The 18,792-nt window shown below is 34.3% G+C and overlaps 1 protein-coding gene across 3 annotated transcripts in view; it reads right to left on the reverse strand.

The window, feature by feature from the left end:
- Positions 1–18,792, reverse strand: part of Mllt3 (MLLT3 super elongation complex subunit) — a 270,688-nt gene that overhangs the window by 70,435 nt on the left and 181,461 nt on the right. For all 3 annotated transcript variants that reach the window (XM_046467367.2, XM_046467368.2, XM_058586380.1), the window contains one exon: positions 1,578–2,288. In XM_046467367.2, the coding sequence (XP_046323323.1) occupies positions 1,578–2,288 (711 nt within the window). The remainder of the gene's footprint in view (positions 1–1,577; positions 2,289–18,792) is intronic.

The raw sequence follows: 18,792 nt of genomic DNA on the forward strand, positions 1-18,792 counted from the left end.
TATAGAAAGACAAAGTTGCTAAACTCAACAATTTTGGTAGATTAGTTACACCCTAATAGAAATGCAGGGTGATCTGAAACAACAGTCAAACATAAACAACAGTGCCAAGTAACATCCACACTACAAGTAAACCTTAAAGAAGAGCGAAGTAGGAACACACAAGGGAAAGTAGATACCCGAGATACAGCAACAAACCCATTTGACTCTTACAGACTATAACTATTAAGCCTATACTAAACACTGGAAGAACAAATTATTCAACCCTCCAGTATTTTCTGTGCCATTCTGCTCCTAACTTGATCTTCTATCATAAGTTTGAAATTGCCACAGAGAGTAGGGGGAAAGAAAGTGGTTTATGTATTCCTGGGGTTTGGTACTGTTACCACATTCTGATTCCAACTGCTTTTTTACCCAGAACAGTGCAAACCCAAGACAGGGAAAGGCTTCCTACACCTTGCTATCATTTAAACTAGGGCCATCTATAGGCAACTTCATGGAAGAGAAAGAAAAGAATTCTAAAATTGCCAGTGATCTTTAGCTAGACATCTGGTTTGACCATCATCTAGAAATACTAATAAGCCAAATAGTTTCGGAGGAACAATGGTCACTGAAAAGTAACTCAAGAAGACTAAAATCAGAGAAAGGAAAAGTGAGGAGCAGATAACTTCATTGTAAGTGATGTTTGTTTTTCAGAAATAGAATCAAATACCTTCTGATTACCAGCTGTGTCACCAGAAGTATAAGATTTCTTACGCTGGTAAGAGGTTAGAATAGATAACCTGAAAATCCCTCCCAACTCTGAAAATCTGCAATTATAAGCTTAAATCCCAACATCAAATAACATTCTTTGGAAGTATTAGATGATCAGACACTCCCATAGGTACCCACAGAGGATAATCCTACTGATAGAATACACAATGAAGATCCCACACATAACAGCCCCTTTCCAAATCAGTGGCTATACAATGAAGAAAAAATCACTTCGTTTTCACAATGAAAATGGTTTTACAAGTACATACAAATATCAAAATTTTTCAGACTATATGTTTTAAATATGCATAGTATATTGGTACATCAACTTTGCCTCAATAAAACTATTAAAAAATACTACTGCCATTTTTCCATTATATAAACAAATTATTTCATTACAATGATTCAAAAATCAATATTACAGCCATATCCCCCCACCCCAGTTTTTTTAGGTTTCTCTTTTAAATTTATTTTCCCTTGTTGTCAGGTTTTATGTATTCCTTCATTTCCTAAATCAACAATAATTAAAAAGCATAGTTACCAAAGTTTTTCTGTTGCAATACAAATAATCCATTATTACACTCTAGAATATATCTTTCCTTTAACAACTAATATCTTAGTCTAAAAAAATTCTGCAGATGCCTTAATGATTCCATTTCCTTCTTCCCATTCGTTATGGAAATTCAATTCTAGACCACCCCTATCTCCATGCTACCTCTGCAGGGTTTAGCATTCATTTTCTTCCCTCGTTCCTTCTCACAAAAGTATTTGAAATAAAAATCTGAAAACTACCCCAAAAAAGGAGAAACACCAGTGAGGCTACTCACGTCAGATTTAGAGGACATATTCTCCTCCACGTCTGAATCGTTGGGATCCACGATGTCATCGAATGGCGGTAACGTTGACTTCTTCTTCTCTGATGCCTCACTTTCAATTTTGACTTTTCCCATCTTGACATGAGATTTATCTTTTATCTGTTTTTTGTCAGCAGAACAAGTGAGTATCAGTGGTGGTGCACTAGAAAAACTTTTAAATAAAGCCTCTGAGCTACTCTTTTTCCTTTTTTTGGCTGAGAGTTCTTCAGAATCTGAAATGGGGGGCCTCTTACTAGGAGCCTTCTTATCTTGCTGTCCACTGGTGATGGTGAGTAAGTTACTGTCAGGTTTTGGCTCTTTTGACATGGGTTTAGGTTCCTTGAAGGCCATCTTAGGAACTATTTTCTCTTCTTTCAGTGGTTTATTTTCTTTGGGTTTCTTAGAGGATTCTTTGGAAGATTTGTTGTGATCCCTGGAAGGTTCTTTGAAGGCACTTTTATGTTCTCTGGAGTCTTTAGAAGGTTTTTCCTTGTGCTCCTTCATTAATTTGTGAGGCTTTGAAAAACTGGTACTACTGCTGCTGCTGCTGCTACTGCTGCTGCTGCTGCTGCTGCTACTGCTGCTGCTGCTGCTACTGCTACTACTACTGCTGCTGCTGCTGCTGCTGCTGCTGCTACTGCTGCTGCTGCTGCTGCTGCTGGTATGAATACTCCTATTAGGGTCCTGCAGAAAGGGGAGAAGAAAATCAAACTCTTAAAACTGAACGGCAATAGAGTCAAAAGCCAATTTCCTTGAATTTGATATACACAAAGAGATCCTTCTTTGATTCCTAAAAAATATTTTAATATACTCCAACCACCAAAGTATAACAGGTGGGAACAGTGTATACAAGAAACATAGGGAGAAAAGGTTACCATGATCAAAGAATTTAATGAGGCAAGCTGTTTTCTTAATCATTGAAAGCATAGTTTTAAAACATTTCAATTTACAAATGTTAACTACGAGCTCTCCTAGAAGATACAAAGATGGATAACACATGGCCCTCACTCTCAATAACTATGATTGACAGTTGTTGGAAGACCCACCTTTTAAGTGCTATGACAACCAAATGAAAGGGATATTTAATTCTTTGGGGGCACGAGAAGAAGAATAATTCAGAAGTTCATAGAAAAGTAATATGTGAATTAGGTCCTGGAGGATAGGAAATAATCTGCTAGAAAGAGAAGAATGACCAAAAGAGACCAAGGACCAGAATAAACTAAACAGCAAGGGAGTGAAGCGCTGACGTCATTCGGGGAGCTGCATCGAGCTACACACAGTGATGCCAGTCTGTAAATGACTTTGCAATGTCAAGAATCACAAACACTCAAAAAGAAAATGATTCTCAATTTCAGATAAAAACTATTATTTTTATGCTGTCCAAAGTTCTATCAATTAAGGAATATGTCTCCCACCCATAAGGGTGAAAAAGAAGGAGTCTAACAAAGATTTAACTTAACCATCAAATGGACTGAAGATTTTATCAATTACTTGGAAGAGTTAATTGCTCCTACTTCACTTTAAATGTCAGCAATACTAATATAATATATACTGATATAAACAACTTAAGGTGTGTAACCTGTATATATTCTTTCTGTAGGAACAAAATTCTCAGGCCATACTTACCCTATTTGTGAACCTCTATCATTAATAGTAATAATAAGAAACAGAAGTAGATCCTGGACATGCAAAAATCCACACCAATACTAAAAGAAGAGTGCTTTCTTGCTTACTTCCACCTCCTAATGGAACCAAAGACAAATAAATGTCCAGATTTTCAACTAGAATTTACATCTTCACGCTTATTTTTTTTTTATCTCCAACTTACCCACTTAAGCCTCATGATAGGCAAACTAATCCTATATCCCTTAATATCTAGCATGATACAAGAAAGTCAATAGGTAGGGCAAACACTTTTCACTGAAATGAACAATCTACTACTTACTCAATCTATGGGGAAACGAGAAATTATTGCTCTTAGTGGGAATATGTATTTTTTGTTTCTTACATTTTTTGGTCTAATTTGCTCAACAACAAAATGACATATGCCAAATTATTTCACTTGTTTTCTCAAATGAGCATTTTTGCTTCAAAATTATAAAATGGTAAAGTTACTAAAGTGAAATCTTGCTCTTATTGATCAAAAGTGACAATTCGTTACAAAACATCTTAATCTGAGATTTATAAACAGAATGCTAAAGATAGAATTCATATTACTGAAGCTGCATTATTTTATAAATTCTGTTATAAGACATTTCCTGGCATGTTAAGCAATACTATGAATAATTAAAATAAAGTATAATGGACAAACTAAATTAAGGAAGAACGTTTTGAAATCTAATAGCCTTGAGGTTTTTTTTTTTTTTTAATTGGTTTGTTGACTCTAAATTTTGGTAATTTGCAATCAGTAGTCTAATTATGACTCTAACACACCAAGCACTGCTATTTAATATTCAACCTATGTGGAGTATGACACATATTTTTATAAATGTAACTTCTGAAAATACACTATTTGTAAACTATCAACATATTTCTAATGTTACGCATTAAAAATAGTAATATTTAGAGCACCAGGAAAACAAAACAAAACTTATTCAGGGGTCTTTCCTTGATATATTTTAAAAGCCTTTCTTCACAACAAGCTGAAATTCTTAACACAAGGTACACAATAGTATATGAAACAGATTATTATGTCACAGAAATTCTAAGTTCTTTTCTTAATTACATGCATATACAAAACGCGAGAAATACAAGTTCTTAAAACTTTTTATTCTCTGTAGGTCAAGGTACTTAGTGCTACCTTTTCACCCACTCAACAAATCTTGGTACAAGCAAGTGGCCCAACCCTTCTTATTCCTTCTCCTTTTGTAATTCCTACCTGAAAAAGCTTTCTTTAAGCTAAAAAAAGAATTCAAAGTCAAGAGGACAAATGTATTCCATAACAATGTGCTAGACAAATAAAAATTTAAAAATAACAAAAAGGAGAGAGAATGGTTTCTATTATATAAAACAGCATTTCCTTTGGCCTGGGTCTGTGATAAATGACAAAGTTCAAATATATGCCACCAGATTCCATATTCATACATATAATAAATATGAAACAGTTGCTTAAATATATAGTCAGGCATTAAATTGTTTCTGACACAGAATAAAAACTTGCACTGATTACACACACACATACATCTCCCAAACACATTCATATTCTCTCTCTCTCTCTCTCTCTCTCTCTCTCTCTCTCTCTCTCTTTCACACACACACACACACACACACACACACACACACAATCTAGTCAGTGGCTTTTTAAAAGTTTTATTGAACCATTAACCTCAATATTAAGTGCCACTAAGCATCACAGACTAATTACCATTCAATGTGAAGTTTACACATGTTGTATAATTAAAATTCCCTTTGCCTGAGGCTGATTAGGACAAACTGAATATCAAGCAATCCAACAAAAGAGAACATGTCTGCATAATTCAAATCTCAAATATTTAAGGCAAATGACTTTTTAAATATAAATACCCATATATTTGCACTAACTTTACAATCTGTGAATATAAGGTATAGTATTTTCTTTCATTCATTCATGTCTACTGAAAGCTTCCTTATTTCAATTTCAAACAACAGGTCTCTCTTTAAAGTATAATCTCTTCTAATACTAGTTGTCAGCACTCTTATAGATGGCTTAAGAAAAGAAGAGGTGGTAACTACTAGCCAAAGTAAGGTTTTTGATTATATGTGGCTTTTCAATTTCCATGTTATCTCTGTGTCTTCTTCCCACTGGTAACTCAAAGCTGATTCAACTCCTGTTTCCTTCCTCTCTGTCCGACTTTAACTGGTTTCTGCATTGTGCAAGATTTTCACATCAATCACATTTTGTTCAATGAAATTTGCATACAGACAAACACATATGCCTCAAAGTTTTATTTTTCAGAATTAATAATTCTCTTAAAACAATGAACTACGATTTAAAAGGATACTGCCTAAAAACTGACATATAGTCCAAGAGGTTATCCCTCTGTAGGGATAAGAAAAACTATGATGGTCAAACTGCAGCTTCCAAACTGTCTCTTCTGTTGTGTCATTAAAAACATGTCAAATGACACAGAGCAAAGATATACCATCTGAAGCTATGAACAAAGTATAAATGCTCAGAATTATGGGTGGGAAAAACCTTGAATTTGATTTACCTCTTCCATTTCAACCACAAATCCAACTCTCTCTTAAACCAGTCAGCTCTGGAGCGAGAGGCAGTGGGGATTGAAGAATGTGCTGTGGGTTATGGATATCCTAAGAGAAAAAGCTGGCGGTACAGGGCTTCATCAGCAAAGGCTCCAAGCTAGATCCAAAGGCACTCAATAGGAGGGAGAGGGGCTCTACTCCTGGGGATGGGGAATGAGACCAGAAAGAAGGAAAAGCATTCCCTGGTATGCAGATAGGAATCAGGCAATATGCCTGCTGCTATAGTGCAGGCTGAGATGCCCACACCTCTCTGGCTTATACATTACAACACCTAAGGTCTCCTACCAGTTCAACCTGAGCCCCTACACATATAAATAACAAGTCTCATATAAATATAAATAACAAGTCTCAGGGTAGCAAAAATAAGAATGAACACATACCTAATGAATCTTCTGGAAGAGACAGATTAAATATTGATGTCAAAAACAGTATGATTACTTAAGAAGAATCAAACAGAATATGAAAAATAAATTCTAGGAAAAAAAGTAGAAATACAAGCACTGAAAACAATGGCAAAATAATGGAGGTCTGAAGAACAGTTGGAGGCAACCTAACATACCATACATTTCAGAGGCGTATACAGAAGAAGGAAACAGAAAAGACAGAAGAGGCAATCGTGAAGGCTGATGTGGAAGAAGTTTCTACAAACTAAAGATGTGACTGAAGTGCAACCCCATAGGGTTCTTCAAAATGCAGACAAGACTAGTCATAAACAACACACCCAGAACAGTACACTAAAGTTGCTGAACTTTAAGGATAAAAAAAAAAGTGACATGTTACAAGGAACAATAATTACTCAAAAGAAACAGACTCAAATTAACATTGGATTTTTTCATTTGTAACACAGGATTCTAAAACAAAGTAACACAACATCTGGATGACTGTGAGAAAAAGAAGAGCAGTAATCCCTCTCACCCTCAGGAGCTATCTTCCAAGACTCCCAGGAGATGCCTGGATAAAACTGAACCCTACGCACACAATGTTTTCTCCTATACATATGTACCTTTGATAAAGTTTATTTTATAAATTAAGCACAGTAAGAGAAATCATGACAATTACATAATAAAAATAGAACAATTATGCAATATATTGTAATAAAAGCTATTTAGAAGTTATGAATGGTTCATTGGGGAATTTTCCATCTGATACTTTTCTTCCATCATTGATCACATACTTGAAACCATGGAAAGAAAAGCCACGGATAAGGGAGAACTACTGTACAACCCAAACATCCTGCACCTGATGCGAACTATCTGCCAGCACTTAACAATTCAAGGAGCACAATCCCCCTGCCGCATCTAAGAAAGGGACTAGAGAAGGGATTCTAACCAAATGAAAATCAAATTAGAAAAGAAATACTTTATGTATGGAAAGATGAAAGGGAAAGAAATGGAGTGCAATGTATCACGTGCTCTTTATGAATTAAATCTAAATGAATAATAAACTATGTGTATATGTAACATAAGTGACCAATATGAATTCCTGACAGAAAAGTCTAGAAGAAATCTAGACCTACAATTAGGAAAGGCAGAGTATTGTCAAGATTAAGAAAATGCTCATATATTTTTTCATGTTACAGTGAAAAAAAATCTGAATTATGGACAATCAAAAGGGAAGGTAGCCAATAAGGAAATAGAAAGGTTCAGAAGAACTGTCACATCAACAAAGGGAAAATGGAAAACCAGGCAGGAGATGCAGTCACAGATACTCCAAAGGTTCAATCTTGGAGGGTCTCTTGAGCCTTGGAGTTTAGAGGACAGCCTGGACCACATAGTGAGACTATATCTCAAAAAAGGTGAGAAGGGGATGGGAAGTGGTTATAGATTTGAAAATATAGCAGAATTAAGAAAAATCCAAAAGTCAAATGTAATTGCTAACAATTATATAAGTATATGATTATCACTATTAATGAACAAGGTAAAAAGATAGTAACAAAAAGAAGTGTCACTCAATAAAAATGAAAGAGCTAGATTCTGCCACTGGAAGATAGTGTCAAATCTAAAAAGACAAGGATCACTTACAAATTGTTTTTACAAGAGACGCAAGTTTGAGAAAAGTTTAAAATAAAGAAATGAGCCTAGAAATACTGGTTGGCTGGGTGTGGTGACACATGCTTATAATCCCAGCAGCTTGCAAGTTTGAGGCCAGCCTGGCAATTTGGTGAGGCTCTAACCAATTAGTGAGATATTACCTTAAAATAAAAACTAATAAAGGACTGTGGGTATAGCTCAGTGGTTAAGTACCCCTGGGTTCAATCCCTAGCGAGCGAGAGAGAGAGAGAGAGAGAGAGAGAGAGAAGGAAATATCAGCTAAATGTTCCCCCAAAGAAAGCACAAGTGCTATATTAATATCAAACAATGTGGACTTCAAAGTTAAAATCCCCAAGCAGCAAAAACCATGTAAGAAGCTAAGTTACATATGGCAAAAGCATTTAATATTTAAGAAAACCTTGAAGTATATTTAATTGTTAAACAAGAAATCAACACATTTTGGCATAAATGGACAGATCTAATAAAATGATTATGGGCTTAATAAAATGAACTAAAGCAACCCCCAACTGATTTAATAATTATGTAAAAAACTTTCTATCCCTTGAAGAAAACACATAATTTTATATGAGTCCATAGAATAACAAAAATCAATCATGAGGTAATATAAACTTTAAAATACCCTTTTAAAATGTTTGAATAGATTATAATGGTTGATCATATTCTAATGAAATACAAAAAATAAAAACAAAAAGAGAACAATGAAAAGAGCACTTAATATAAAAAGCAGTTTAGGGGCACACAAAACATGTCCTCAAAGGAAGATTTAAAGCCCCTACTACATTCTACATTCATTATTTAAAAAGGAAAAGAGACTTAGTACCCACTTTCCCTGAGAAACTAGAAAAAAATCCACAAAATATGCAAACATTATGATATCAAATATAATGAAAAAATCTTTAAAAGAAACAAATTTCATCAACATTATGCTTCAATTCCATCACTGTATTACTGCCTTAAATGTACATTTAGTGTTCCAAGTAACAAAGAGAAATGTATCAAGTTAATTCTGACTTAAAGGACATCTACAATCCACTTTTCTACTGCAACTAAACAAGTTGATATTTCTTTAATTCAAAATTTAAAAGTAATAAGCATTCCTATAAAAAATAAAATTTATGAGGAGACAGCAATTTACAAAGATTTCAAAATAGGTAGGTAAAGACCAACAGAAACAACTAAATAGTGTAACAGGGGGCAGGGGCTTAAGAGAAAGAGAGAAAAAGAAAGTGTATGTGTGGTGTGTGTGTGTGTGTGTGAGTGTGTGAGAGTGTGTGTGTGCGTGTGTGTGAGTGTGTGTGTGAGAGAGAGACTGTGGTGTTTTGGAGGAAGGGTGAAGCAAAATAGGCTGCTGGTGTTTATAGGCTTTTAAAACACCATTTGACTTTAAACCATAATGTTTATTAAAATTAATATTAAAATACGGTAAGATTGTAAAGCAGCAAACATTTCAACAATTGGTCTGATTTAAAAAAAAAAAAAAAAAAAGAAGGAAAGCTTATCTGAACAATGAGGCTAACTAGAACCAATAAAACCCCAAACTTAATGTTTATCAGTCAATGGAAAAGGGATTAAAAAAAAACATGGAACAACTGGAAGAGAAATGACACTTGAAAATAGCAACAGAATTCTTTCATTCAGTAACAATCTCAGTGATCAATCCACAAAACAACATGAAATGTCTATACACACACAAATAAGAAAAATAAAAGATGGCTGATATGGGACTTTACTAATTTTCACATTTTAATAATGTTACCTTACTTTTTTTTAGGTGACATTAAAGTTACAGGGAATTCTGCCATATATTTCCATAGTTTAGGAAAAAAAATACATACAAAAAGTCATTTCTAAAAATAATTATGTAAAAATGAGCAGAAAGTTTTAAAGAATTATAGAATTATTCTTAAATTTCTCAATTTGCCTGAATCTGTACAATAGTCAACCAGTACAGACATACCCACATCTACAGAAATACAGGTAAGCCTGGATTTTGAAACAATTAACAAAAGATGCAGCAATCATCCAGCAACTAAGTATGAACCAACATTAATGTGAAAGAGGAACAAAAGATGATATTTGCCATTCAAGGAGAGAACCTAGACATGGATAGCAGATTCCCCTCAGCCAAACCTGGCCATGAGTTCTTCTAATTCTTTATTCGGACAGACTGGCCTCAATAACAGTTACAAAGAGCAAATACATCTGGGAAACAAAGGATACCTGCTTGAGGACTTTAAAAAGGAAACTAAAATGAACTCTTCACTCTAGGATGGTCAAGTGTGGTAGAGGGGCTAGACTGAGTCGAAACCACTGGAGTGGTGATGGGAGAGTGGAAGGAGTAACAGCTTACTGAATGTTTACTAGTACAGATACTACCTAGAGTTTTATAATTTGTGAATTAGCTATTATCATCCCCATTTTACAAACAAAGAAACTGAAGAACAGACACCAATGTGTCTGTCCAAAGATACACTGAATTCATGGTAGCCTGACTCCAATGCCCTAGTCTGGACCACTGTATTTTATGGACTCTTAAGTTAATTGTTCTCAAAACCAGCTTTCAGTGCTAGAGATATAGCTCAGTTGGTAGAGTGCTTGCCTCACATGCATAATGCCCTGGGTTCAATCCCCAGGACCAACAACAACAAAACAGCTTTCAAGTGTTGCCAGTATAACCTAAGTGTGAGATAAAACAAAGGATGAGCACAAAAGGACTAAGTGACTTTACAAGACTAACAAGACGTCTAGGCAGAACTATGCAAATGAAGTTCTACTGAGTTCCAACAGAGTATGTTATTTAGGGTAGGAATAGGTGGCAAATAATTTATTTTGAAATTATTTTATTTCAAGTTGATTAAATTTTGAGCTTTTGTTATCAAATACATATTTTATTTAAAATTGATAGATTTAGTGAGTTGCACTCAAAGGATGTATGTGATATTAGAAAATTCAATCCCTCCTACAATGACCTGTCAGAGCACAGATATTTCCACTCATTTCAAAGGGTATCAGAAAACTGCATTATGTCTGATTTCACAATTAAATGTTTTTTAAATCAATGTAAAAATCTAATATATGACATAATTTAAAATAAAAAAAAAAACTTCTAGTACTCAAAACAAACAGTAAACAGTCACCTCTGAAAAAAAGTGAGGTAGAGAAATCACCGATAAGAAAATTGAAGGGTTCTATAAAGGGCTCTAAAGGAGGTGACTGGAAAGAAAGGTAATTTGAGAAATTTAGCACAAAACTAAGGTGGTAATAAAGAAAAACAACAACATTTAGATTCACAAAAGGAAACAACTGTACAAGAAAGAAAACATGGTAACTGTAAATATATTAGCTGAGAATAAACATTTTACCTAGCCATAACAATAATGCTTAGTGACTTTCAACTTTTAGAAATTAATACATTCAACCTGCTAAATAATTTAAATTTCCTCATCTATAAAGTGGAAACCATAATATTACCATAAGAGTATTTATACCACCAAGGTCACACTGATAATAAAATAACTTTAATATATATGAAAGTATCCCCTGTATATATATGTGTATACACAAGTTAAACTGAATATCTGAAATCCTGAATGCAACTCTGAAACATTTTGAGCATTGACATGAGAAAAAATTTTGAGCACTATTATGATACTACAAATGAAAAATTCCACACCTGACCTATTGTGATGGGTCATAGTCTAAACACAAGTACACTAGATGAATAAAATTATTCTCAAGCTGTGTATATATGATGCACATGAAATATAAATAACTTGCTGCTTAGAATTGGGTTGTTCCAAAGATGCATCATTGTGTATATGTAAATATTCCAAAACTTTAAAAAATTGAAAAATTCCAAAACACTACCAGTTCCAAACATTTCAGAAAAGAGATATTCAACCTGTTATAAATAGTACATATAATATATATAATGAGCCAGGCACATAGCAGGAACTATGTAAATGCTTTCAGTTGCTACTATGTTACTACTGCTATAATAAGCACCTAAAACTTAATGTTTTTAATTATATAACACACCAAAATCAAACTTGACAATGTAGAAGTAAGTGTTCAAATGACAGAGATAGAAGATAGGAAAAGGAGCAGAAAAGGGAAAGAAATCAGGATGAAATGAATTTACAAAGTTGAGAACTGAGAGACATTGCCCACGGTTGGTGAAATAAGAAAACATGTTCTATATTCAATATCGAGAAAATTATGAAAGTATCCAGGAGAAAAATTTAAAATGGTATTAAATTAAGTGGAAAGGAGGTGGAGCAAATGAGTGAGAATCTCATGCAGAAATACCAACTTCACAGTTTGGAAACTTTTGCAATAACCTTAGAACTTAGCAACAGTTAAAGAGAGTCTTTCTAGGAAGTGGGAAGGAGTTAAAGATTAGCGCTTTGGACTTTTGCTTTTTGTTAAACACTTTCCTTTGCACTTAATTCTTTTTTTAAAACAATGGGGGCTGGGGTTGTGGCTCAGTAGTAGAGCGCTCATCTAGCACGTGAAAGGCCCTGGGTTCGATCCTCAGCACCACATACAAATAAATAAAATAAAGGTATTGTATCCAACTACAACTAAAAAATAAATATATTTTTAAAAAGTTATAAAAAATGTACAGGCATTATTTAATATAAACTTCTTCAAGCTCCCAAATATACTTTTGTATCCTCTCCCCTTTCATATGCCTAGCTAGGCTTCAAATATTTTGTAAAAAAATTTTCACTAGAAAAATAAAAACTATTCAAGTATATGACTAGTTATCTTCCCATGTTTTAAAAATATTTTGATCTTCCTTCTGAGAAATTTAAAGGTTATGTCATCTTACTGTTCATGGAAAAACTATAATCAAACACTAAGCTACGGATGGAGCTTGATAACTAAATTGCACTTCTGAGTTTTATACATTTTACTCATACCATTAACATATATAGAAAAGTACTATGATAGAATTGTGTAAATGTAATATTTGTAAATGAAAAATATTATTTTCCCTCACAAGTGAATTAAAATAGGTAGTTAAATATTCATTTTCCGAGACATTTATTTAAAAGTAAGCCCAATAAATGTTTTCCTAAATATTAAAAATATTAAGTATTGTATCTCCATTTATTTTTTTTAAAGAATTTTTTAATGTTTATTTATTTATTTTAGTTTTCGGCGGACACAACATCTTTGGTTGTATGTGGTGCTGAGGATCGAACCCGGGCCGCACGCATGCCAGGCGAGCGCGCTACCGCTTGAGCCACATCCCCAGCCCCATGTATCTCCATTTAAATATGAAGTCTAAAAAGCATCAATTGGTAAAAATATACTGAATATTTCACCAGGTAATATCCAAATAGGCAAAATTTTTAAATGCCTTCCTCAGATGACTGGTTTCATCTATATTGTATGAATTCAATCTCATTTTAAACCCTCCTATTTATATACTATGCTCTGAAATTGCTATGGTTGAAATTCTAAATTATAATTAAATACAATTAACAGTAAGTTATATTTAGAAGACTGCAGTTTCAAGCAAAATTCTGTTTACCTTTGTGGTTTGAAACTAGAAACTCAAAGTAATAATTATATCACTTCTCTTTCTAGGTTTATGTATATTTAGCTTTGTACAGTTTCTGTTTTCTTGAATAAGCTTTAAAATATATCAATTAGATCATTATAGCCATCCTTTTGGGTAGCGGCTAGATTTTTCAGAATGAGGTTTTGATAAGTAATTGTTACAGAGAACAGTCAATCTTAGTATACTACTAATCACAATGGAGTAGTAGGAAGTATAAAATGAACAATGCATGAAAAGTCAATAAACAGTCAACACACAAAAATTCAATATATGTATTATATTAATAAATAGCCAGTGGGTTAGAGATGTAGCTCACTGATAGAGCCTAACACACCCAAGGTCCTGGGCTCATTCTATAGCACCACAAAAGGTAGGGTGGGATGGGGGCAGGGCGGTCAAAGAAAGACACAAATGAACAAAAGGAAAATATAATCATCGTTATGTTATCTTGTCACCTTCCCTCAACACTTATTCATCTCTACCATACACAAAGGACTATGGCAAAACTGTTAGACTCACTATGGTTTCGGAAAAAATAACCCTTCTAATTTAGTGGACCTTTGGGAGCTCTCAGAACACTACAATTAGGTACTGAATAATTACCCACCCACCTCCCCCCAAAAAACCTCTTCATTACTGGACCTATTAAAAAATAGAAGGAGACTACAAGAATTAAGACTATGTAAAAGATTTTTTAAAAAGGAGATAAAATGCAAATTGTGAAGTATAATAAAGCAAGAAATAAAGGGTTCCCCAAAGGGTACATACATGCCTATGTTCTCATGGATCTCTTATTAAAGATCACACCTGGAGCCTACAGCATATTTGGAGACCTAAAACGAAGCATTTCACAGAAACTAAGATCAGCCTTTAAAAATCTGATGTTGGGGAAATATACTCTTGAACTCAGGCCTCAGGATCCCAAAGTTCATCCAAACAAGTATGAATGCATATTTTTAAGATAACTCTGAACACAAAGAAATATGTCACTACTATCTGAGGTAAAAGGGCCATAAGGATCTCAGATACACAATCATCAGATGCAGAACATAAAATAAATACCTATGAAATCTATAAAGGAAAAATGTTAGAATCCAAAAAATAAACAAGCAATAAGAAATTATTACAAGGGGCTGGGGTTATGGCTCAGAGGAAAAGCACTTGTCTAGCATGCATGAGGCACTGAGTTCGATCCCCAGTACCACATAAAAATTAAATAAAGGTATTGAGTCCACCTACAAATAAAAGAATTAAAAAAATTATTACGGTTTGGAAATGAGGCATCCTCAAAAGTTCACACGTGAGACAATGCAAGAATGTCCAGAAGTGAAATGATTTGATTATGAGAGCTGTAAGATAATCAGTGAGCTGATCCACTGACATGGGTGGTAACTATAGGCAGGTAGGGTGTGGCTACAGGAAGTGGGTCCGTGGGAGAATTCCTTTGGGGTTTATATTTTATCCATGGTAAGCAGAGCTCAACCTCTGCTGCTTTCTCTGCCACACGCTTCTGTCATGATGTTCTGTGTTCCACTTTACCTTAATCCTAGAGCTATGGAGTTGTCCGATCATAGACTAAACCTCTGAAATCATGAACCAAAATTAACCTTTCTTCCTCTAAATTGATCTTGTTGGGTATTTTGGTCACAGTGACATAAAAGGTAACTAAAACAAAATTGGTTTCAAGAAGTGGGGTCACTGCCTGGACTAACTGACTATGTGGTTCAGAAATCTTTGGAGCTAGTCTGTGGGTAGAATTTTTTAAAGTTTAGGAATACAAGTTGAAGAAGCCTTAGAACATTGTAAGCCAAGCTTAATGAGCAATTTTGGTTGGAGCTCAGAAAACCAGAATGCTGACAAAGCTGCACACAGTAGACTGGGTTCATGAGATTCCAGAAGAAAAGGAGGATTCTATTGGATTTGGACTAGAAGGCATTGTGCTACATTCTGGCAAAGAAATTTGTCTATATTTTTACCTATGTCCTAAAACTGTCTATGAGGCTAAATTTAAAAGAGATTGACTAATTATCCTGGAACATGATATTGTCAGGCAGCACAGCACACATGTGGTAGCATGGATACTGCGGGTAGCTTTTAGCCAAACTTATTTTGATGATCAGGAGCAGAAAACAGAACGGAAATTTTTTTTTTTTAAATGCAGATTGGCCAGAAAATTGTGAGTATATCTGTGGCTAAGGAAGGTATGGTTGTCAAGAGATTATAGTAAAGGAAGAGATGTTAAGTACTTTACAGAAAAAGTAAGTAGTATGACTTGTGGGCATCTCAGGAATTTGTAAGACCACACTCATTTAAAGGCTTAAGGGTATAAAGATTAAAATTCCTTACAAAGAGACTACAAGGCCAGCCTGCTTGCACATGGGGGCCTACAAAGTTGTTTTACCACACTCAGCTGTTCAAGCACTCAGAGGCTGCTACAATCATGGTCACCAGAGGCTTGGCTACTGCTCAAGATGGTGGCAGACCTTGGTTGTCAACCACATGGGGCTGGTTCTGCAGGAATGCAGGATGTTGGAGTTATGGGATTGTGGAGGCTTCTACCAAAATTTCAAAGAAATGTCTGGGAAGTCAGGCATAGTACAGCAGGGTTAGAATTTCTGCAGGCATCCTGAGAGGGCAATGCAAGAAGAAGTGCAAAGGAAGCCAAAGCTACTATGAAGACCCCTGAAATTAACTGATGCTAGTAACATGGAAAGTCTGCTGAGGAAAGCTACAGTAACAGCAGAGGAAAGCCAAGAAAGAGGCCATGTAGGCTTAACTAGCAACATCATAGGGGCAGAGCTATACAGCCCTTTAGAAAGAAAATCACAATGCCATGTGCCTTGGATGTTGGACATGGAGCTACAGGATTTGTCTGTCCATCAGGATCTCAGTCTTGTTTTGATCCCATCCCTTCTTAATAGGTCCTTATTTCTCCCATGCAGAATAAAAATGTTTACTCTGTGCATATATGTATATATAAACATATACAACTTGTTTTTGATCTTTACAAGAGAAAACATGTAAGAATTCGCCTTGAGTCTCATATGAGATTTTGGATTTAGACTTTTTGGCAATGCTGGAACTCTTAAGACTACTAGGACTCTTGGAATTTAACTAAATGTATTTTGCGCTGTGAGAATAGCATGAGCTTTTGGGAAACAGATGTGGAATGTTATAGTTTAGATATGAGGTATCCCCTCAAGGTTCACATGTGAGACAATGTAAGGATGTTCAGAAGTGAAATGATTATAAGAGCTATAAACTAATCAGTGAATTAATCCACTGATATGGATTAACTGGGTGCTAACTATAGGCAGGTAGAGTATGACTGAAGGAAATAGGTCACTGGGGGCATGGCTTTAGGGCTTGCATTTTATCCCTGGTGAGCAGAGCACTCAAGTGCTTGTACTTTCTCTCTGTCTCTGTCTCCACCCCTCCCACCCAGCCCCACCCCCGCCTTTTCCTGGTTGCCATTTCCCTAGCTGCTTTCCTCTGCCATCCCTTTTCACCAGGATGTTCTGCCTCACCTTGGGCCCAACGCTACAGAGTTGGTTGAATAGAGACTGAATCTCTGAAACCATGAGCCAAAATAAAGTTTTCTTCCTCTAAGTTTTTCTCATCAGGTCTTTTTGTCACAGTGATGTAAAGCTGACTCCAACAGAAATTAATAAGAATGATCAGGTAATTAAAGAAGAAATAACTAAAACTTTTAAGAAATAGAAAAACAAATCATGGCTGCAATCAATATCTCAATGGATTAAAATGGCAAACTGAATACAGCTCATTAGAATTAATGGAAGACAGATGTAAATAAGCTGCCAGAAAATGCACAGATATAAGAAAATTGAAACCTTAAAAAATGTTAAGAATATGGAGAAAACAATAAAAATAACAAGTATATAATCAGAGACCCCAAACAAAAAAGAATACAGGAATACAATGGCAAAGGATTTTCCAGAAATGATAATTGCCATGAATTCATAGAAAGAAATACAATATACAAATAATAATATATAAATAAATAAGGAATTTACTTCTAGACATGTTATACTAAAAATGAAGAACACTAAAAATAAAAGGTTATAAAAGCAGTAATAACAAAATATTATCTATTAAAAAAAAAGAACGGCTAACTAGCAATGTGCTAAATTTGGCAAATAGATATCTGACAAGAGACAACTGTTCAATTTTCAGGAATTTTTTAGCCAAATTTTACACAATGAAAGCACTGTATAAGTAAAAATGTAATGTATAAATTAAACAAGACTCCTTTTAAAATTACACAAAATTATAAATGGAGAAATACTAAAAGAAATAACAGATCATCAAATCTCATCACTTTCTAATCACTTTAAAATATCTTCTGATCCGTGTGATTGAGGTGTTTACCTGTATTGTATCAAGATAGTGGAAATATTTCATAATTGTGTGTTCTTCTCAACTCTGCCATTACTGGTATCAAATGGTGAGAGTATTTACACCACAGAAATAAGCAAACATTCAAAATATGCCCCCCTTCCCAGAGATAGTTGCTCAACATGTACAACCATCACCCTGACTCAAACTGGCATCAGATTTCACAGTAGGAAAAGATTTTCAAACTACTAGAAGAACATAGATAATAACCTAGAAACTGTATAACCAGAGAAATCATTTCTTATATTGGGGGCAAGAATCAAAACTTCCATAGGTTAACAAAAATCAAGAGAGTTTACTAAGAGGAGACCATAAAAACTTCCACAGATTTACCTCAGGATGAAGAAAAATGAATTCAGAAATTATAGTAATACAATTGAGCTAAAATTCAAAATCTCTTTGCATTTAAAAAATGAACAACATACTTGGAATTATGAAGACACACTTCTAAATAATTCATAGGATAAAGAAAAAACATTAAAACAGCAAAATTCAAGTTCATCTTATTGAATGATAAAGAAAATACTATGCATTGATAATACTTGTAACATACAATGAAAACAGCACTTGAAAGAAAAATTTTAGCATCTAATGCTTATGTGTTTTAAAAATGGTGTTTAGCAAATTTGGGGAGACAATGTCATAGGAAATTTGAGTGAAAAGGAAGTCTATACAGCTTAATATAAAAATAAAACTAATAAAATAATCAGTAAAGTCTAGTAAAAGAATGAATAAAATTTGCAACTATGAAAGTTTAAGACAAAGAAAATAAACTACAAATAAACTATAGGGAGGAAAAAAAGAAATATACTGACAATTATAGCACAGATATAATAGTTAAGAATATCATTAGTAATTTTATGCCAACAAATTTCATAGTAAATTCTTTATGGCTTACCAAAACTGA

The sequence above is a fragment of the Marmota monax genome, unplaced genomic scaffold, assembly GCF_021218885.2.
Source record: "Marmota monax isolate L192 unplaced genomic scaffold, Marmota_monax_Labrador192_F-V1.1 WCK01_AAM20220418_F8-fsc00033, whole genome shotgun sequence".
Classification (NCBI taxonomy): Eukaryota; Metazoa; Chordata; class Mammalia; order Rodentia; family Sciuridae; genus Marmota; species Marmota monax.